The sequence below is a fragment of the Ooceraea biroi genome, chromosome 10, assembly GCF_003672135.1.
Source record: "Ooceraea biroi isolate clonal line C1 chromosome 10, Obir_v5.4, whole genome shotgun sequence".
NCBI lineage: Eukaryota > Metazoa > Arthropoda > Insecta > Hymenoptera > Formicidae > Ooceraea > Ooceraea biroi.
Window position 1 is genome coordinate 6,822,424 of NC_039515.1, and position 23,224 is coordinate 6,845,647.

General features: G+C 40.5%; 1 protein-coding gene across 1 annotated transcript in view; it reads right to left on the minus strand.

Annotated features, from left to right (window-relative positions):
- The window catches only part of LOC105286900, a 107,283-nt gene that overhangs the window by 16,875 nt on the left and 67,184 nt on the right, over positions 1-23,224 (minus strand). The window contains exon 4 of the mRNA XM_026973083.1: positions 17,727-17,896. Coding sequence (XP_026828884.1) covers positions 17,727-17,896 — 170 coding nt within the window. The remainder of the gene's footprint in view (positions 1-17,726; positions 17,897-23,224) is intronic.

The window sequence follows — 23,224 nt, forward strand, 5'->3', positions numbered from 1 at the left end:
AAGTGGATCTATTTTGATAATCCGAAACGCAGAAAATCATGGGTGGATCCAGGCGAACCATCAACATCCACTCCGAGACGCAATATTCGCGGTTCAAAAGTAATGCTCTGTATTTGGTAGGATAGTGTACTATGAGCTGTTCAATCCGCACGAGACTGTCACGGCTGATCGTTATCGACACCAATTGTACAAGTCGAAGCAAGCATTGGACCAAAAACGACCACCAATTGCGAGTAAACGACGGAAAGTGATTCTTCTTCGTGACAACGCTCGACCTCACGTTGCGTTATCAGTGAAACAAACACTATTAGAGCTTGAATGGGAAGTCTTACCGCCCCCCGCGTATTCTCCATGCGATTATTATTTGTTCCGATCGATGCAACACGCTTTAGAGAATACACACTTTCATAATTTGGAAGAAGCGCGAAAATTCGTCGACGAATGGATCAACTGAAAAGAAGAGTCATTTTATCGTGGTGGAATCCATCTCTTGCCAGAGCATTGAATGTTGATCGTACAACAGTTACCAAACATTTACATGAAACGGGAAAAATTCAGAAAGAAGGGAAATGGGTTCGACATCAATTATCGGAAAGTGCCATTGCGAACCGGTTGAACATTTGCATTTCGTTGATCGCCAGGCAAAAAAAGAAGAGTCCTTTGTCTCGGATTGTTACTGGGGATGAAAAGTGGATCTATTTTGATAATCCGAAACGCAGAAAATCATGGGTGGATCCAGGCGAACCATCAACATCCACTCCGAGACGCAATATTCGCGGTTCAAAAGTAATGCTCTGTATTTGGTGGGATAGTGTACTATGAGCTGTTCAATCCGCACGAGACTGTCACGGCTGATCGTTATCGACACCAATTGTACAAGTCGAAGCAAGCATTGGACCAAAAACGACCACCAATTGCGAGTAAACGACGGAAAGTGGTTCTTCTTCGTGACAACGCTCGACCTCACGTTGCGTTATCAGTGAAACAAACACTATTAGAGCTTGAATGGCAAGTCTTACCGCCCCCCGCGTATTCTCCATGCGATTATTATTTGTTCCGATCGATGCAACACGCTTTAGAGGATACACACTTTCATAATTTCGAAGAAGCGCGAAAATTCGTCGACGAATGGATCAACTGAAAAGAAGAGTCATTTCATCGTGGTGGAATCCATCTGTTGCCAGAAAGATGGGAAAAAGTTATAGAAAAGGAAGGAAAATATTTTGATTAAGGTATTCATTCATTATCATATTTAAATACATGCGTTTTTGAGCAAAAAAAACCCTCAAAACTAAATCACACCCCTAATATTAAAAAAGAAAATCAAAATTAATTGTCTTTGCACTTTGAGGAAATAAAAGTCTTTTGAGATGTAAAAAATCCTTTTAAATGATACAAACATCCAAGAGAAATATAGAAGAGGCCTAAAAGATATTTGAAGCTCCAGCGATTAAAAGATTATTACTTATCGTTAGATGTGTCGAAAAGACATTTCAATTTGAAGACATTGAAATTATTACTGACAATTTTAGAAACAAGATTTTATAAGACTATTTTATACGTATATATTTAATGCGTTGAACTTTCTCTTATGATAATTTTATTTTAAATTGACATGGGAAGAATATTTGTGAGGTTTAATTTAGCATAATAAGCTTTAATAAACTTCTTGATTTTAGTTTTTGCTCCGAAGATAGAGTTCGATCTCACGATGGTCTTCTCGCGTCCGAAACAATCGCGATGTATAACGGTTCTGCGACCTCCGCCCTGCTCACTGCGATGCATCATCGCCAGTGCATCGCGAACAATGCGCCGTTTCTAATTAATCAAAGCGAGCATGGCGAACATCTCTTGGGGAACACGAGGAAAACATGGCCTGCTGACCGGCCCGCTCTCATCGGGGCACGGCCGGATCTTCGCTTCGAGATCAACGATCGAACGTCGTTCTTTGTTCTCCGTGGACAAAGGTCACACCTAATTACATTTAATTAAGATATTTGGAGCGGCACGACGAAATTGTTTCACTATCGCATCTTGCACGCAAGATAATCGAAAATTTTAATATATATAGTTAGTAGGTCATTCTCGTAAGTGACATCTTATTAAAAAAAATAAAAGATAATTCTATCGCTCTTGAAGAAAATGACACAAAACAATTTCTTTCAAGTGATTGAATTAAAAACGTCGTCAATAGTTAAGATTCACATTTTTAAAAATTTATTCTTTTTTCTAATTCTACTAAATCTATCAGGTACCCCTTCTTACATCTTTCTCTTCGCGATTTCTTTACATTATTTTATTCGCGAAAATCTTGTTTTCTCCCTAATTCTACCTAACATCTTAAATCCTTTAAAAGCTTGCCAAACTCGTTTAGAAACCTGGCATTGTTTCAATTTTAAATTTTTGGCCATCGTTTGTAAGCCAGTTGGCTCGGTTGGCTCGAACTGAGCTATACAAATGATTCAATCATTACGCACGAGCGCAACTTCTTCGTCGGCTCGGATAATCCCTGCTTACGCACCGCGGTGAATTCTTGTTTTTCCCTGTTGATGCGTACGATTTGTGTGACACAGGGGACAACACAAGCTCGCTCTCGCTCCACTAAAGTCAGCGTGTAGGATTTAGCTCGCGAATCGCGCGATCACGAAACGTGCTCGCCCCGAGGATCTATTTCTGCGACCATTCACATCGAAAACATTGACTCACTCTCGCGGACTCGCGGATGTCTTTGAACCCGTCCGCTACACAAAGAGAGAAAGAGTCAAAAGAAGAAAAGCAAAAGGCAAAAGTAAGGACACTTGGGAAATTCATCATCCATGAATCGAAAATCGCGCAAAATCAAACGGGACAGTGGAAACGCAGAAAATCCTAAAGTCACATGAAGTGAATTTCGATTTTCGATCTACAATCTCTCTATTGGATGTCCAAATCCACTGCCTTTTTAACAAAAATTAAAATGAACTTTTGTTAAAAAATTAAATAGATCGCCTCTCTTCAAATAGATTACGATTGATAACTGCTGACCTCCAAAATCGCATTAAATAACATTTAAGTCTAAGCATTTATTTTTAAGATGGATTGAGATATTAGGAACAAGTAAAACTAAACGCATCGAATTAATTTGCATGTTCAGTAAAAATGAGATAATGTAGATGAGTCGTGTGCGGAGCACGATAGGGGCTTAGGAAGCACCCTATATACGACCGTTCGCCGAGTCGCGTCTAAATTTTATGCAAACGACATTCTGTCGGCGGACCAGTCCACCCACGCGACCGGACAAACCGTCGTTCGCGACGGAATTTCGCAAACGGTACTTTTTCCACTGCATTTCCAAACACCAGACCGATGTCCGACAGCTCCGTTAATTATCGATCTTGACGGGGAAGGATTCCGCTTTTTCGCGCCAACCCGTCGCGGATCGATCGAGGCAATGCTCGAAAAAAATATTCGAGGTAGGTTACTCCAGCCTCCGTTCCTCCCTTCTTCCAACCCTCCGCGCGATGGCGACGAGGAATGAATTTTTTAAGCCGCTTTAATTAAAGGATCCTATTACTCTGCCGCGTTTCATCGCTGTTAAAATTCCGCCTGAAATTTCGTATTCTCCGTGGCATTCCCTCGCGTGCGATTGTCGATTGTTCCGCGAGGCAAATCGCACCCTGAGGAACAATGCCGATAATAAATAATGTCTACCATCTGGAATTGCAAATTGTAATTAAATACGTGATTATCTATTTATCTTTCCACAGGAAACTGCAGGAAACACTCTGCGTGATTTTAACCGGATTTAATTATCATTTTGTTGTGCTCGTCCCTGAGATTATAATAAAATGTAAGTAACCAGAGTAGTATCTTTGTATCTGTTCTCTTTATCTCACAATTCTCTTATTAGGAGTGTGATTTAGTTTTGAGGGTTTTGCAACAGATGGCTGTAGTGTCAGTTTGTTCCAATAGCTGTTTCCGATAACTGTTCTTTCTTACAGTCTTGACATTATCCATGACATTTAGTAGCATTATAGCAATAGATGCAATAACAGTCGTGTTTGTATCATCGTAAAAATGCAACTTCCGAAACAGCATTTTCGACATGCGTTGCTTTTGTTTTTTAATCAAAAGAAAACTGCCGCTGACGGTTATAGAATTCTTGTCGAAACTTATGGTGATTCTGCCCCATCAATTAAGACGCGTGAATACTGGTTTAGACGCTTTAAAAGTGGTGATACTGATGTGAAGGACAAAGAACGCTCGGGACAACCAAGAAAGCTTGAAAACGCAGATTTGTAAAGCATTATTGGACGAAAATTCAACACAATCCACTTCAGAACTTGCCAGAGCATTAAATGTTGATCGTACAATTACTAAACATTTACATGAAATGGGAAAAATTCAGAAAGAAGGGAAATGGGTTTCACATCAATTATCGGAAAGTGCCATTGCGAACCGGTTGAACATTTGCATTTCGTTGATCGCCAGGCAAAAAAAGAAGAGTCTTTTGTCTCGGATTGTTACTGGGGATGAAAAGTGGATCTATTTTGATAATCCGAAACGCAGAAAATCATGGGTGGATCCAGGCGAACCATCAACATCCACTCCGAGACGCAATATTCACGGTTGAAAAGTAATGCTCTGTATTTGGTGGGATAGTGTACTATGAGCTGTTCAATCCGCACGAGACTGTCACGGCTGATCGTTATCGACACCAATTGTACAAGTCGAAGCAAGCATTGGACCAAAAACGACCACCAATTGCGAGTAAACGACGGAAAGTGGTTCTTCTTCGTGACAACGCTCGACCTCACGTTGCGTTATCAGTGAAACAAACACTATTAGAGCTTGAATGGCAAGTCTTACCGCACCCCGCGTATTCTCCATGCGATTATTATTTGTTCCGGTCGATGCAACACGCTTTAGAGGATACACACTTTCATAATTTCGAAGAAGCGCGAAAATTCGTCGACGAATGGATCAACTGAAAAGAAGAGTCATTTTATCGTGGTGGAATCCATCTCTTGCCAGAGCATTAAATGTTGATCGTACAACAGTTACCAAACATTTACATGAAACGGGAAAAATTCAGAAAGAAGGGAAATGGGTTCGACATCAATTATCGGAAAGTGCCATTGCGAACCGGTTGAACATTTGCATTTCGTTGATCGCCAGGCAAAAAAAGAAGAGTCTTTTGTCTCGGATTGTTACTGGGGATGATAAGTGGATCTATTTTGATAATCCGAAACGCAGAAAATCATGGGTGGATCCAGGCGAACCATCAACATCCACTCCGAGACGCAATATTCACGGTTGAAAAGTAATGCTCTGTATTTGGTGGGATAGTGTACTATGAGCTGTTCAATCCGCACGAGACTGTCACGGCTGATCGTTATCGACACCAATTGTACAAGTCGAAGCAAGCATTGGACCAAAAACGACCACCAATTGCGAGTAAACGACGGAAAGTGATTCTTCTTCGTGACAACGCTCGACCTCACGTTGCGTTATCAGTGAAACAAACACTATTAGAGCTTGAATGGCAAGTCTTACCGCACCCCGCGTATTCTCCATGCGATTATTATTTGTTCCGATCGATGCAACACGCTTTAGAGGATACACACTTTCATAATTTGGAAGAAGCGCGAAAATTCGTCGACGAATGGATCAACTGAAAAGGAGAGTGATTTCATCGTGGTGGAATCCATCTGTTGCCAGAAAGATGGGAAAAAGTTATAGAAAACGAAGGAAAATAGTTTGATTAAGGTATTCATTCATTATCATATTTAAATACATGCGTTTTTGAGCAAAAAAACCCTCAAAACTAAATCACACCCCTAATATATTCTATACTGATGAATTACACATCTTGTATAATATCTAAGATTCATTACTTAGAAAAATAGTGATATATTAAAGAAGCTTCACTAATTTGAAAATTACACTATTTCCTTCTCTACTTTAAATACTAAGCAAGAATATCGATTTATATTATATTTTTGAGATATCTATTATTATTTATATCTATTTATTATTTATCTTATTTATATAATATACTAAAGATTTCTTCGTCATGAGATAAATCAAATTTTATCACCTATCTTCCATCCTTTTGGAGGATAGGGATGAGGTATCATCCGTACCTTCCGCAATCCTTGTTACTGCAACGGCCTGATTGGTTGCGGTTTCCTATGTACGCACGGAAGAGCATAATTATATGATGTAGGAGAGAAAAAGAGAGAGAGAAGAGCGTCGGTAATCCTCTCGGTCGCCGCCGATCTATATCGAGAAGGGAAAAATGCAAAACCAGATCCGCCCGGTTGGTTGCAGCCGATCGCTACAGGAGTACGAGAAAAGACCGGTTAAGACCTGGACTTCACTTCACAAGTCGCAAACCTCCTCCTGGAACCTCCAACCTGCGACATGCGGACTCGAATCGGCTGCTAGCTCTCAGCGCCGCCAAGAAAAATCCGATGGCAGAATTCGATTCACAAAAATAGAATAATAAAGATATCGTCGGAATTTCTCGGATTTTTGCGAGTAAGAATGAATAAACGTCACATGGGCACTTAATTCTAATCTTTGATATTTGACTTTCAAAGAGCCATTTTTGCTGCCTAATAATTTCTTGTTTTATGCAAACACGATATAACATTCTTGCATGTTTATAGCTATGGAATCATTTGCGTCCTTTTTGAATTGACTCAGGAATCGCTGCTTTTACGCGCAATTTTGCTAAAAGCGTTCAATTTCGCGCTATTGAAACGAGAAAATGGACGAGCGTGAGCGGGCCTTAACGTCTACTTTTCCCCGAAGGACTCGCGCGTAGCGACAGAATACGTAGTGCATGATCCAGGAAATCCTAAATATACCGAATAACCGGTTTCGTCGACGCTCGTCGAGACCGAGCGAAAGAATAAGGATCGAGACACAATGAGGTACGAGAATAAGAATATATCGGGAGCGGGGATAGATATGATAATCCTACACCCACGATAAACGGTACTCGTACATCGATCCACAATACCGATATTGGGACACGAAGTCTCGTCTCTGTTTCCGATCAATGCTATGTAGCCGAGCAGCTGAATAATCAGATAATTAATGCCTATTGACATTTAATAGCAGCATTAAATATATAATTATCACTTCATGAAATTGATAGATTCGTTATGTTGATAGTAATATTAAACTGATAATTGAAAGCGCAATCGTGTATGAATAATTCTAAAGAGTTCAATTCTTGCAACAAAAATAATGTAATTGGCTATTTAAGTTTTTCTGCTTTTTATGTATCTAATTTTATTTGTAGGTATATTCTTTGTCTGTTTCACGTCGGCGAGTTAATTCGGTGGAAAGAATGCCAGCATACCTGTGCGCTTCCGGCGAATTCGGCAAGCTTCGTGCCTTCCTGCTGCCGCCACCCCCGCTGCTTCCGCTGTTTCCCATGTTGCCTCGCGATTAATCCCCCCTTTTTATCGCCGAATTTTTTGCGGATGATACTCCTCTAACTAACGAGAGCAGTCGCCGAAAGTTGCACTTTATTTCACGTCATTATTAACTCGTTTATTCCCTTACTGAACGAATGACAGAATAAAGAAAATAACTTAAAAGTTTTCTTGGTTGCATCAATAAACAAAATCGTAAATATGTTGATTACTGATTATTCTCTCTTAAGTACATCGTGTCAGAACAATCCCCCGATAACGTATGAAACTTCACTTCACTTCACAGCATTGTTTCCTGCACTTTATAAAAATCCTTCGTTATTTTATTCCGGGGTAGGAGAACGTAGGCGAAAGTTTATACTTAAAGTATCGCAAGGAGAGACTCGTGTAATAACAATAATTTATCAGTTCATCCTGTTTATTGTATCCTCTTCGAGGTCGCGATTTAACGATCGAGTCAGCTCAGCGAACTCGATCTCTCCTTCTCTCTCGGGATCGTTATCATCCCCGCTATAATAAGGGCTCGTAAAACGAAGTAACGAGACACCGGTAATAAAAGAAATCCTCTTCCGAGCTGAAGCTTCTCGATATCGTCTCGTCGATCCCGTCGATCCTCGCCGTAGATCGAACGATGCAATTTATTGCTTAGACCCGTTCCCTATTCACTATCACACGAATCCTATTTTATGCTACGCTTTTATTTTCCTCGTCTACTGTGCGCCAGTCCCATATTCACGCCTCGAGACGACCTCGGAGATAGTTCTCCTCGATCTCGCCAACGAAAGCGAGATCAATTGGATGAGAAGAACCGGGGAGAGATTCAATGCCGAACGCATGCATAGAGATGACTCTTCGTTTTGCATGACGTCATCAATCATCTGAAATTTTAATTTCGATGCTCGCGATAAATCTCGATTTCAGGACAAACGTAACCGCATGTCTCGAACACAGAGTTTTTTAATTTCTCGGTTTTACGATTTTTATCATGAAATTTTAATACTTTTAGATCTTTTTAGCATAAGTTTTTCATATAATAAATGCTTGTGCTGAGCTTAGGTTGTAGCAATGGAAACCACAATCCGCCTGTAAACTGAAAGACGAGAGTTTCGAAGAAGCTTCAAACGCAACACATCGCTTCGTTCCTCCCGTGCGGCAATCGTCCCGAGAAATCGAAAGCACTCGACGTGCCTGACTTCTTTTACGGAGACACTGAATAATTCACCCCTTCAAAATCCATGCATATTTCATCGATTTCACCTTATTCCCTGAGATTCTTCAAATTTCCACGGCAATTCTCGGCAATTGTCGCTTCTCCGCCAACAATCCGTTGATTCGCGAACAATCACGCGCTCGCGATCCACGGTAATTCAGTTAATCTGAAAATATCTTCAGACCTCGCGGGTTCTCTCTCTTTCTCTCTTATATTGCGAACGTGCGGTTGCAACAAGTTGCATTCTGAGATTGCGCTCGTTGAGGGATAACGAGGATCTCCGTGATTCGATAGTGGCATGCCAACGGACACTTTCGTCGATCCGGCTCGCTCGATCGACCGACTTACCGTCGATCGTGAGGCGGGATCACGCTGGATCCACGATCAACATCCTTACGGGATCGTGGCAAAAAGAGGATCGCTCTCTGAGAACGAGAACTCTCTCGACGAGAACGCTGTCTGGATCACCGTGAAACAAAAGTCACGTTACGGATTTACGGAACGTACAGCTGATGCGATCGCGTTGATCATTCTCGCCACTTGTCACTTTAATTCACATTATCACGTAATCATTTTATGTTTTCTCTGTTTATATTTCTTACGCAATTCGTTTCTCATTTATATATAATTCGTGTTATATATTAAATTAAGTCTTGTATTTAATTCGCGTATATATACAGCGTTTCAATGCAGTTTCTGTTTGTAGAGTCTCACACCGAGATCATTACAATCAAGTTAAGCATCAAAGTTCAACATATCTCGTATTAATTACCCATTCCCGATCATTACGATTATCTTTACACCGGGGACAGATTGATCTCCGTCAATTCCCGATCAAGAGCAGAGGCAACGATCGCGGCTAATTGTAAGTCTTCCTCGCGGATCGATCTTCCCACGTCAAACGAATCCACGGACTTCGTTCTTCTTACGTTCTTCTTCGTTGAAATGTAATCCATAAGTGTATCCGTTGAGCACTCCGTTTTCTTTTCTTCTCTCTTTTTCTCCCCACGGTACCGCTTTTCAAGAGTGCGATCCACTATCGATCCCTCGTCTAGCTCGAGGAGCGACACTTTGCCGCGCGGCGCGCATGATCGAACGGATCCATCGATCTCTCCACGCTCGAGAGAGAGAGAGATCCTCAAGATGAGACGACGGGGGTACGGGGGCGCGGGGAGCCGCGAAGGGAGCGAGAAGAAGACCGTGAAAAACCGTTCGCGCGACTCTCTCGAGAGCGTCGTCGTATCGGTCGACGTCGACGCCTCATGGCGACCATGGACAACCACCACACTCCACCGAGACGGTCATGGTGGCGTGGCCATGGTGTGTAGGCATCGTTGATGGCCCGTTTCGAACTGAACCGCTGAGAGGCCCGCCGAGAGACGCGAGAGCCATTCCCGTTCCCATAGCACGTGGTGCCTTCTCTCTCTTCCTCCGCCTCTCTTCTCTCTCTCTCTTTCTCACTCTCTCGTTCCCTCCGTCCGTTTCCCCCCTTCCGTTTTGATCCCTCGCGATCCTTGGTCCCCCTCCTCGACGGCGTCCCTGTCGCTCTCCCGTTCACCTTCCAGCCCCCTTCGGCCCACCCTGGCTTTCCCCATGCAGATGCATGTTCCTTCCTTCGTGCTTCTCTCTCTCCCTCTCTCGTTTATCGTTCTGTCGCGCTTCATCTCTATCCGTCTTTCTCGCGCCTTTCTGGTGTCTAGTTGAATCTGGAATCTCTCTCTCTCTCTCTCTGTCGCTTTCCCCATAGTACCCTGTTGCCATTGAGTCTCTTTCTCTATCAGACTACAGCCTTCTCGTATTCACCTATAGCCCTCCTTTCCTTTTCTCTCTCTCTCTCTCTCTCTCTCCCCTTATTCCTGTCTCTTTCTCTCTTCTTTGGATACACCCTCGCAGGATCGTCCCCGTCCCTCGTCGACACCTCCCCCTCTCTCCTTCTCTCTCGTAACCTCATTCCATCTTCGTCTCTCCTGGTCTCTCCCTCGCTCGTTTTAGCTCCCGCAGCCTCTCTGGAGCCCGTTCTCTCTTCGGTCCCCCTTTCTCTTCCGCGGTGCTCAGCCAGCCAATGGCGGACTCGGTCTTCCCCGGGAGCCGGCCAATGCCAGCAGCATGCACGACGGATTTTTAAACCATTTTTATGCTAATGCCCCGCGCCCGCTGTGCACGTGCACGCACGATCGTGCGCCACGGACGCATTGTGAGAGTACGCTCGTAACGAGACGTGCGTACATGTGTGGGAATCCTTTTCGTCAAAGCTTGATCCTCGCCCGTCAAACTTTACCTTTGCCCGTTCCCACAATTTTTACCTCGTGCGTGTGCTTCTAACTGGAAAGTTGAGTGTACAGCTCCTGGCGTCTGTCAAAACTTATTGAGTCGAATGAACTGTTACCTACTGTATTCACACATGCAATTCTGGATTCAATACGAAAAAAGCTTGATTTCTCAAAGACAGGCGAATGTCTGTCTGTCATCGTTGGAAATTAATAAAAGAAATTTTGTTCCTAAATCGTAAAGAAAACTTCTATTGCGACAAAATAAAATTTCCCTTTCTAACTCTCAATTTGCGCGCGAAGCTTATATTGTCGTTCGAATTAATTTCACGCACGTTACATTTTATTTAGAAAATATTTGAAGATAGCGCAAAGATCATCTCTAGTAAAGGTTTCTTCGGAAGGAAACGATTCTAGCGGAGATTCTAGCTTCGTTGAAGCATCTCTATTCCGGAGCAAAGTTCGGGACACCGGGTATACGTTCCGAGGCTCCGAATGTTGTACTCTGCGGTCTCGAGAGCGGTTCATAACGCGCCCACGCGGGGGACTAGGTATACACTCGGGGCATAATGGAGCATTGTTAATATGTTAATGCACGCGTCTGTCCGAGGACCCTGGCTTCGCGTTTCTACCGCTCGAAGAATCGTTACGCGCTCCATTAGGTCCAGGTCTCAAATTCCCCTTTTGCCCAGGAGAGATTTCTCTCAGTTTCTTTCCGCTGTTCCGATTACTCGCGTACCGTGTATTCGTCCGAAAATTTTCCATGCACGAGAAGCACGGTCCTCAAGCATCAGAGTGACCGCAAAATCAGTGGTTTTTTCGCCTATTTTTGGTCCCGCGATATTGGAGTTGAATTGCGTGCCAAATGGTAGCTTATGATAAGACATCAATGACCAAAAAGTTTTAAGTTGAGGTGAGAATTAGTTTCAGAGATATGGAGGGTCAAAGTATTGGGTTGTTCGGAAAGTAATTTCGTTTTTCACAAAGAGATGTCGTTAGTCGCGTTCCTCGATACTTAACCTTACTCTAACCGACAAATTCGTTTTATATTTTGACAACTGACATTTCAGACGTCATTTAGTATCTTATTGTGTTGCGATCTGTCAAGTAATTGTTTTTTGGCATCACATCAAACATGGAAAATCAAAGTGAGCATTTTCGTAATATTTGCTTTTTTACTACCGAAAGGGTAAAAATGCAGTGCAAGCGAGAAAAAAATTGTGTGCCGTGTACGGAGAAGATGTATTGAGTGAACGTCAGTGTCAGAATTGGTTTTCGAAATTTCGTACTGGAAATTTCGATTTGAAAGATGCACCACGTTCAGGTCGGCCAATTAAAGCTGATGACGAGAAAATAAAGGCTCTGGTGGATGCAAACCGTCGCATAACAACACGCGAAATTGCTGAAAAGTTAAATTTATCGAATTCGACCGTTTACGATCATTTGAAACGCCTTGGATTCGTTTCGAAGCTCGATATTTGGGTTCCACACAATTTAAAGGAAATTGACTTGATTCGACGCATTACCATCTGCGATTCATTGTTGAAACGTGAAGAAAATGAACCATTTTTTAAGCGAATCATAACTGGAGATGAAAAATGGATTGTTTACAACAATGTTAAGCGAAAACGATCATGGTCCAGGCAAGATAAACCTGCTCAATCGACATCCAAGGCAGATATTCATCAAAAGAAGATCATGCTTTCTGTATGGTGGGATTGGAAAGGAATCGTATTTTTCGAGCTACTACCAAGCAACCAGACGATTGATTCGAAAGTGTATTGTCGTCAGCTGGATGAATTGGATGCTGCCATCAAGCAGAAGCGACCGGAATTGGCGAATAGGAAAGGTGTCGTATTCCATCACGACAATGCCAGACCACACACAAGTTTGGTCACTCGCCAGAAGCTTTTACAGCTTGGATGGGATGTGCTACCACACCCACCATACTCTCCTGATCTGGCACCATCCGATTACCATTTGTTCCGGTCTCTACAAAATTCTTTGAACAATGTAAACTTCGATTCAAATGAAGGCGTCAAAAATCACTTGCTTCAATTTTTTGTCAATAAGGAGAAGGACTTCTATGAGCGTGGAATCTTAAAGTTGCCAGAAAGATGGCGAAAGGTAGTGGAACAAAATGGCCAATACATCACTGAATAAAATTGATTCTAAATATGAAAAAACCGCCTTTCATTTTTCCTTGAAAAAACGAAATAACTTTCCGAACAACCCAATAGTCAAAATTCATTAACGCGTCAATTCATAATGCTTTAAAACACGAATTTTTATGTCAATCTAATAATTTAAAACTTCGCATCCAGGTTTTGCTGATTGTTGACAACGAATTACAAGTCAGATTTTAAAAATTCAAAATGCTAACGCGTAAGCGGTTGCGATAGAGGAATAGAAAAGGAACGCCGCATGTAGGCCTGTCTGTCCTTCTCAGTTGCGCATGCGCCTTTGCAGAGATACGCAGTCTTCCCATATCTGCACATGTGCAAAGACAAAGGGGTCTTTTTGCAGCTTTCTCTTTCTTTTGCTATATTTGCTTTTTCAACTCGCTCACGCACTCTATTCTTATATCTCTATGATCCGAACTTTACTTATCAGAAAAGAGGTTCTGAAAATAACTAATTATTATATTGAAAAAAGTTGCGTGCTAGTCACGGCTATAGTCTGACATCACCGGCACAGACATCCTCTGTTTCTTTCTTTCCCGAGCTATAACTGATGCATCATCGAAATTATTACAATGATAATAAAACAAGAGTAATTATGAAATTAATATAATTGAAAATAATTATAATTAATTAATATAATAATAAATTAATATAATTAATATAAAATATTCAACAATTTAAAAATTCGTTAGGATTCGAAAATCGATTTTGTAACTTTGAGTCATGAATTTTTTAAATATATTATTCGCCATATTTAATCAGCCATTTTGAATTTTTAAAATCTGACTTAAAATTCGTTGTCAACAATCAGCAAAACCTCTGGATACGAAGTTTTAAATTATTAGATTGACATAAACATTCGTCCTTTAAAGCGTTATGAGCTGACGCGTTAATGAATTTTGACTACTTTGACCCTCCATATCTCTGAAACTAATTCTCACCTCAACTTAAAACTTTTTGGTCATTGATGTCTTATCATAAAGTACCATTTGGCACGCAATTCAATTCCAATATCGCGGGACCAAAAATAGGCGATTTTTGCGGTCACTCTTTAACATAGCTGAAAATGCTAAGATCCATTTAAGATCTCTTCTATTTCCAATTTCACTTTGCCATTTATTTTCTTGATGGTAAGATGAAGAGAAACATGATATCACGTACACTTAATGATGAAAAAAGAAACCGAAGAGCAAAAGTCACGGAAGGCTATTGTTGGACTAAACTCTAGTCCTGCATCTGGACAAGCGGTGTGCAAGGTATTCCGCGTTGCTCGAGTCGCTACAATTTCGGGACGTTACTCATCTGAGCAATTCGTCGCCTAGTCGAGGGTACGGGGGTTTAAAAATATCGACCTTGACAGTTAGGCGCTTGCCACGTGCGACATCCCTGCGTGTGCGGTCGCGTGCACCGCGATTAATAAGAACGCGGAGTCAGTCACCCCTGGCGCACTTTTTAAGAGGCATGTCGTCCCTTTTTCTTGTCTTATTCATTCTTCTGCATAGCTCGTCTAATTGCCACGTGGTACCGATTTCTGCCGACTGTAGTGCATTCAATTTTAATGACACTTCTGTTCAGTGAATTTCAGTCCCGTCTACATCACCGAGCTTGCCTTTTGCCTCTCTATCGGAAATCAATTTCTGTTAGAAACAGTTCCTCAACGCAGCCGCAAATATCGTTCTCCATATTTTTAGTATTTTTTTCTCTCCCTTCCCGGTTGCCGTAATTAACCGCAGCGTAATTAAAATGTTTGCAGTTGCCTCGCGCGTTCTCGGCGGTGGAACGCGCTTTCTGCGTGCCGAAACACTGGTATAACTGTACGTGCTTTACTCAATGTCGATAATACGAGGAAGCAGGCGAGAAAGAGGCAAAAGGGAAAGAGAGAGGGAGGTACCCCGCTTGATTAACGCGGACGTTAATGAGCGCCGCTGCCTGGCCGCCGTTCCACCGACAGGACGGTATCGATTCGACCGCGCGACAGGAAACAAGACTCTCGACACGGATCTCGAGTCACTGCAAGACGCAGCTACCACGGCGAATGAAACTCATACCAAATTATGTTGATAGAAAGAGAGAGAGAGAGAGAGAGAAATCTCTTTGGCTGGGGAAATTAATTTTTGATGCGGATAAATCCGAGAGATGTAACAAGAGAAGTATGTATCTGAAAAATATTCCGCTCGCAAAAGGCAGACTGACTCTTCTGTAGATGTGAAAAAAAACAAAGCGAGATGAAACGGTAAATGAATAAGTAAATAAATTCTTTACTATCCGAGATATTCGGATTTCAAAGCAACTTTGGCATTCTGCTTTCATCTTCTGATGAGGTTTAATTAAAGGGTATTTTCATTTAGAATTAATAGAAAAATTTCAATCTGTTTATGTTAAATATTACACATTTATCAATGCTATAATAATATTTATCAAGAAGCACATTAACATATGTAATTGAAAATTATATCTAATTAAAATGCATAATAAATAATTCAAATGCTTACCAACCCAGGCAGCACATGTTAGCCTAATATATGTTTCTTAGACGCATCTAATGTCTAAGAAACATAAAGTATCATTTAAGAAACGGCTTAAATAGAAACCGTTTTTAGACCTCAATTTTAAAAACGTATTTTTCAAGTTTCCACAGAAACGAAAAATGTGTTTTATTAAATTGATTTGAAATTATATAATTAATATAGAAAAAATAGTAATTTCTACTTACTGTGCGAGTATTAATTATTTTTACATCATACGTTTCAATGTACTCGATTATGGAACAAGAGACAAAAATCAACACAAGTGCGTGTGATTCCCACCTCTGATTCACCAAGCGACCGATAGATGGCCAGGCCAGACGTGACGTTCTCGCAAGTAACATTTGTGTTATCACCTCATAAATAACCATCCGGAAAACCGATCCAATACTCTTTTCTTCTTCTTTTCTTTTGAAACTTTTGAGATCACTATTACTTGAAGTGATATTTCAAAAGAGTGAGATTCCACTACACGAAATTTAGAGAGTAATTCATAAAATATAAAAATCTAGTTCTTTACAAAAATGTGACTCAACTCTGTCTATCTTTGAGGCACTGATATATAGAATTGATAAATATTTTTCTGATGGTTTCTGAAACGTTTTTTTGCCGAAAAAGAAACGTTTTTTCGTTGGACATTTTTCTCCTAAATAAACGTCTCAATAAAATGGTTATGAAACGTTACGGCAAAACGTTTATGAAACGGTTTTGAAACCAATGTGTGCTGCCTGGGAACTAAGCCACGCAAACTCTCAGATATCAATATCAAACATTTTCTGATATCAAAGTTAAAAAAGTATTTTCCAAAATAAATTACTTTCCGAACTGTTTGCTGTTGAATATAATTTAACTATCGAACGATCGCCCGTGGCTTATTAAAGTTTAGGTATTAATGCGATACTAATAACTCTTATGTGAGTTGGTAAAGTCCTTTTAGGTCTTCATGGATTTTGAATGCGCGCCGCGTCGGATGTCGTTTTACGGCGAACCATAATCTGATTTGGACGATTTTATCGAGCCGTAATAACTCGCCCACGGCTTCGCGAGCAACCACGAAATTTCGTGCGCGTAAGTTAAATTTAAGCCGGATCGCGCCTAAAAGTTTTCTTCTCCATCTGTCTCTCTCTCCACGTTCTGCGTCATTAAAACGTCTCTGCTCGTTTGCGAGATGTATCCTCGGCGGCTCATAAAAGTTGATCGGCCGCATGAAGGATCGTCCGAGACGACGTTTATTCTGGTACAACGAATTTCTATTTCTACGGACTCTGAAGAGGATAATATTCTCAAGATATATGAGATGCGCTTCATCGATGATGAATGATAAAAATTAAAAATGAAAGTCACGTATTGTCTTGGGAAAAATTATGTTATTCTCAACATTTTGAATATCAATAGAGTACGATTTATCAGAACGTAGTATAAGAATACTAACGACTGCTATGGTAGGATTTCAAGTATCTGTTGCAGGTGCTCTTGGATACACGGCTCGCCCTTTTACCGACATTGAGCTATACAGAGAGCTTCATGGTCGGTTGCAAGAGGCTGAGGAACTAGTAAGAATCACGTGTTACTCGTTATCGGTACAATACCGATAGCGAAGCTTCGAGGATACGAGAAAACTAGAATGAAGGATAAAAGTCCAGAAGGAAAAAAGATTCTAAAAGTGGGAGACTTAGATTTAATCTTGAAAATTAAAAGTTCTATAGATTATGTTAAGAAGATTAGATTAGAAATTAAAGATACAGAAACAAAAAAAAAAGTTTCATAATCTTGGATTTTAGAATCGAGAAATTATGAACTAATTTAAATTCTGGAGTCTAAAAATCTGCGCATAGTGCAGAATACCGAAATTCCTAGGTTTTAAAGTAAAATTTACGACTACGCAATATGTTTGAAAGTTTAAACGTAAAAATTTGGATATTAAAATTTTCATTATAAATCTAAGATAACTTTAAGACTAAAATACTTGATTTCACAATTCTGATATTTAAAAAAAAGCTTAATTAAAACATATTGCATCTTTAAGGATTATATCTCAAAAAAATCACTAATCCTTGGTAACATCAGACATTCATCATCGACCTCTCTGCCGAAAGAAATGATCCACTTACCTGGGCATGTCCTGCAGTTGCTTGGCCCGCTGTTTGTAGCGCGACAGGGCGAAGAGCAGGGCCAGCACCGGCCACAGGGTTGATCCTGCCGCCAATTCGCCCGGGTTCACGGCGCCCACGTCCGCCCCTAGGGCCCGCAACGCTCCCACACACAGACTCACGTTCTCGACCTGCGCAACACACAAGCGAAGTCTCATCATCGATCATCTTCCGATTTCGCAAAACACGACTCGAACCGCTCTTTTTGCACAGTCGCCTTTAACCCTTAGCTTTGATAAATGAAATGCATCATTTCTTCCAGTTTAGCAAAACATGAGATTGCGAAGCGACCAAACTGGGAGATACGTTGATGTATAAACTATAAATTGTAAGAAACTACAAGAGTATAGAGAAAAATATAAAAAAGCTTATTCTTAAATAATGCTTAACATCCTTAAAACAAGTAACTTAATTAATATTCTACAAGTACATAGAGAAAAAATATTTCCCTTACTTTGACAGAATAAAACTTAATTTCAACAGAATTTCAAAAATAATTTTCAAGTTAACTTTTAAATGAATTCCTTCACAAGCTTGCATTACTCCATTTATAAAATAATAAACTTCCTTTATCACGAAGATCAGAAAAAACTTTTGATTATTCTCCCATTCAGTTCATAGAAGTGGATCATCGAATGGGAAGCGCATTTCTCGATATTTAACGAGAATCAGCATCGCGATCAGGGATTCAACAGACAGTACACAGGTAACATCCCCGATGATAGTAAAGGGGCGACGCGAAAGGGTGTAGGATATCGTCAGGAGAAGTGCATACAAAGGCCGGCTTTCCACACGGTGCACCACGATGCACACGACGCGCGGGAGTGAAACGTGACCGTCGCGGCCGTGACTACCTTGCACACGCGTGCTCGCCGTGTCTCCTCTCGTTTCCATTGTTCCTAGCCTCGGCTTTTGCCCAGAAAACCACCCGCGCCCAGGCACTACAGGGTGACGCAAGAGAGCTGATGACTCACCCGTCCAGAGCGTAGGTATCACCCTGTACACTCAGCCAGAAAGTGTATTACAAGGGAGGTAGGAAGAGTTAACGGCACGACAGGGCGAATTCTATGTGAAAGCTAGGGGGATTGGATCGAAGAAGTACAAGTTATCTCATGAAAGTTTAACATCGCGGAAGTCAAAATCAGATTCCAAAGAATTACATAAAACGATACCACGCCGTGCGCCGTTTCGTAATTTGCAAAAATTAGAAATTAAAGTCAGAAATTATAAAATTTTGAGGCATTACGTAAAAAACAATTAAAATAAAAATAAATCAATATTAACATATTAACATTAAAAATTCAATATTAACTTGAAATGAATAAAGCGAGATAAATGTGAAAAGTTTTGGCGTTCATTTATATCACTCTCGAACTGTTCATATCCCGTCCCTTGATGACTTAATTGGAATGCGCTACGTCACCGGAGGTTGATTCGGACGCTTTTTAAGCGACACAGACATCGAACGTTGCATTATCGAAACGCGAATCCTTATCACGATCCATTAGGGGGTCCCGGCTTGAGAAAGGATATCTCTACAAGGAGCCGCGGCGAACCGCAAAAGGCGACGCTCGTTGCGCGCGGTTTCGAGTTATCCTGGCGAGATGACAGCCGTAAATGGCGACGGTGCTTTTTAATGCATTCCGCTGTCTCCTGTCGCAGGATCGCCGTCAGAAGAAACGTCACCGATGAAGAATCGCGTGTACGAGTCGCGCTTTATGGCGAACGCGAGCTGCGGTGCGCTTCTTCAATCGACTTCAGCAAGAATCATTCCGGTTCGCTTCGTTTCATTCCTACATTCTCATTCCCGACAATCAATTTGAGCCTTACGTACAATGACAATGATCGTGAAAATACGCAATCTGTAATTGTTGAGAAATTTGGTATAAAGCGCTCTAATATACACATTACGTTGTTTACTTTGAAAGACTCTTCTATACAGGGTGTCCCGGGTTTTAACCGACAAACTGCGGGAGCATATTCTACTAGTGGAAATGAGAAAAAATTCTTATATCGAGTTTGCTTAGAAATGCTTTATTACAAAGTTATAAACCAATATTGAAAAGAAATATGAGATAAGTAACAACGGAACATAGTGTAGAATTTGGAAGGTCGAAGATGTTTATGTATGTGTATTCACACGTATTCATGTTCGCTATGTTGAAACGATTCAGTATGATTGTTACTTTCACAACAGTAGCTGTTAGATTTCAATCGTCGTGTCAACTAGCAATTACTATCGGAATGCCAAAAGTGTTTTCAAATGAGGAATACACCGATATTCATTTCGTGTACGGATTCTGTGACGGAAATGCACGAGCTGCCGTACGAGGGTATCAACGTAGATTTCCCAACAGGAGAGTACCAGATAGATTTAAAGCAACGAATTACTAATTCAGTTACTGAGATGCAACAAAATTTTCAGGAATGTCGTGCCGTAACAAATTCTGTACTACGTCGATGTCTAGCTTGTATCGATGTGCAAGGACAACATTTTGAAACGCGTCACTAAATCATTGCGTAGATAATTTTTATTTTTGTGAAAAAATCCGTTGTTACTTATCTCATATTTCTTTTCAATATTGGTTTATAACTTTGTAATAAAGCATTTCTAAGCAAACTCGATATAAGAATTTTTTCTTATTTCCACTAGTAGAATATGCTCCCGCAGTTTGTCGGTTAAAACCCGGGACACCCTGTATATTCTTGACTATAACTATTGGGTTGGCCAAAAAGTAATTGCGTTTTTTTCCAATAGATGGACATACATGTCTTGAAATGTAACTAACTTCATTCTAAACCGCAAATTCATTATGTAGGTTAACAACTCACGGTTCAAGCTTGTTTTAGAAAAAGAAAGTACGCGATTTCGTTAACAATTGTTTGTTTGCCGTCGATTTCAAAATGGAAAATCAAAAAGAACATTTTCCTCATATTTTGTTTTATTACTTCCGAAAAGGGAAAAACGCTGTGCAAGCTCATAAACAGTTATGTCATGTATATGGCGAAGATGCTTTAAAGCTGCGGCAGTGTCAAAATTGGTTTACTAAATTTCGATCTGCAGATTTTAATGTGAAAGATGCACCACGCTCAGGAAGGCCAATCGAAATTCATGATGACAAAATAAAGGCACTGATCGATTCCAATCGGCGTTTAACGACACGAGAGATTGCTGAGGATCTTAACATATCGAAATCGAGTGTTGAAAACCATTTAAAACGACTTGGATACATTAGTAAGCTCGATATTTGGGTAGCACATGAGCTCAAAGAAATTCATCTCGCTAAGCGTATTGACACCTGCGATTCTCTTTTGAAACGTGAGGAAAATGATCGATTTTTGAAACGTATGATAACAGGCGACGAAAAATGGATCGTCTACAACAACGTCAAACGAAAAAGATCGTGATGAACCTGCTGAAAGCACTTGAAAAGCAGATATTCACCAAAGAAAGATTATGCTGTCAGTCTGGTGGGACTTTAAAGGTATTGTGTATTTTGAGCTGCTTGCGAGGAATCAAACCATTAATTCAGACGTATACTGTCGTCAACTGGATAAATTAAATGATGCCATCAAACAGAAACGTCGAGAATTGGTGAATCGCAAAGGTGTTGTGGTTCGCCACGATAACGCTAGACCACGTACAAGTTTGGTCACTCGTGAAAAATTGTTGCAGCTTGGATGGGATGTGTTACCATGATGTTACCACATCCACCATATTCGCCAGACCTGGCACCATCAGATTACCATTTGTTTCGTTCTTTGCAAAACGCCTTGAATGGTAAAACCTTGACTGCTGATGAGAATATCAAATCGTTCTTGGAATCATTTTTTGCTGAAAAAGATAAGAACTGTTTTGAGCGCGGAATCATGAAGTTGCCTGAAAAATGGCAAAAGATAATCAAACAAAATGGACAATATATTGTTTAATAAAGTTTTTGTTTCCCATGAAAAATTCGTCTTTGATTTATATAAAAAAAACGCAATTACTTTTTGGCCAACCCAATATTTCCAAACTCTTAAATCAAGCTTTTTAATGGATAATAAAACTGAGAACATATTTCAATCTCATAACGCGATGATTTTTAATATTGATTATATTGTCATAATAAATACAGTTTAAACACAGTTTATTGCAAATGCAATGATTAAATGCAACAAGTAACTCGATCATTTTCGGTACTCTATTTCGCTTGCCAATTTATGTCTTCTAAAAATTTTCAATGACAACTTTGATGAAGAAAAATATAAGTTAGGAAATATGAATATTAATTTCTTTGATGGATCAAGTTAGTTAACTGTGACGGTCGCTGTAATTGCATTTCGGTATTCACAAGCGACATGTATCCGCGAGGACAGTCCCCCTCGGAATACCCCTGAGGTCCGCGAGCCTGTGGTCCCAGAACGGAAAGGAGGAGAGGAGGGAAAGCGAGAGAGAGGTCGGGATCCAGAGATGGCGAGAGATGTCCTCTTATGGTAGCGTCTTCGCTTCTGCGGTTCTCGAGGGGGAAAACGAACAAGAGGAAAGGAGTGCCATGGGATACTCTCTCTCTCCTCTTCTCCGTTTAATATCATGAAATCAAACGACAAAAATAGCGCATTGTATTTTCTCGATACATACAGTATCATATAGACTAACATATAAAACATAAAAAATTAAATGTGTAAAAGTTTAATTTGGGATAATATTTTGTAAGAATTTATTACCAATTTTGTAACAACTCTTCTATTGTTAGAAAAACATACTTATTATTATTAATTAGAATAAAATATATGTCCAATTGTGTTCGTTACGGTAAAGTGAAACTTTGAAAATTTCGCTCTGTAAATATACGGAGAACCGTGGCTGCAATCCTTTAATTACATTTTTGCATTATTTCCCTTGAATTCCCCTATGAAATTCCTTTGTGAAACCGATAAATTAGCCACGGAGAAGACAAACGAGGGTGAGAATTATGATCCTTAATGGGTTGACAGAAGCGCGCGATATCCGTCCGGCGGAAGTAGGAAGGACGCACGCATTACGCGTCTTCTAGAAACACCGCGATCCCCGAAGTAGTAACGGACAACGTGGACGGACCGATTATTTTTAGATGGCTCGTGCCTTCCGGACTTTTCTCGTCTAATGGTTAAACAGTCATCGTGCTTATCTGCCATGCATATATAGACAAGCTTTTCTTATGCGGCCATGTGCGTCGACGACGCGTCACGATTATGTCAAAGAACCGCCGGAAGAGCACAACAGAAGCGTAGAAACGTTTTACAAACAGTCGCCAATTTCGCGAAACGGAAAATCATTTGTGATATTTCGAAATTCATTTCCTGCGAGTTAATGAGCAAACTGGAGAAAAATCAATTCATAATAATGATATTAATTTCTCAAAAATTACCTAGAATATCAAATCTTTTAACATAATTACCGAAATTAATTTAATTAATTAATCAGAGGGAGAGTCAGC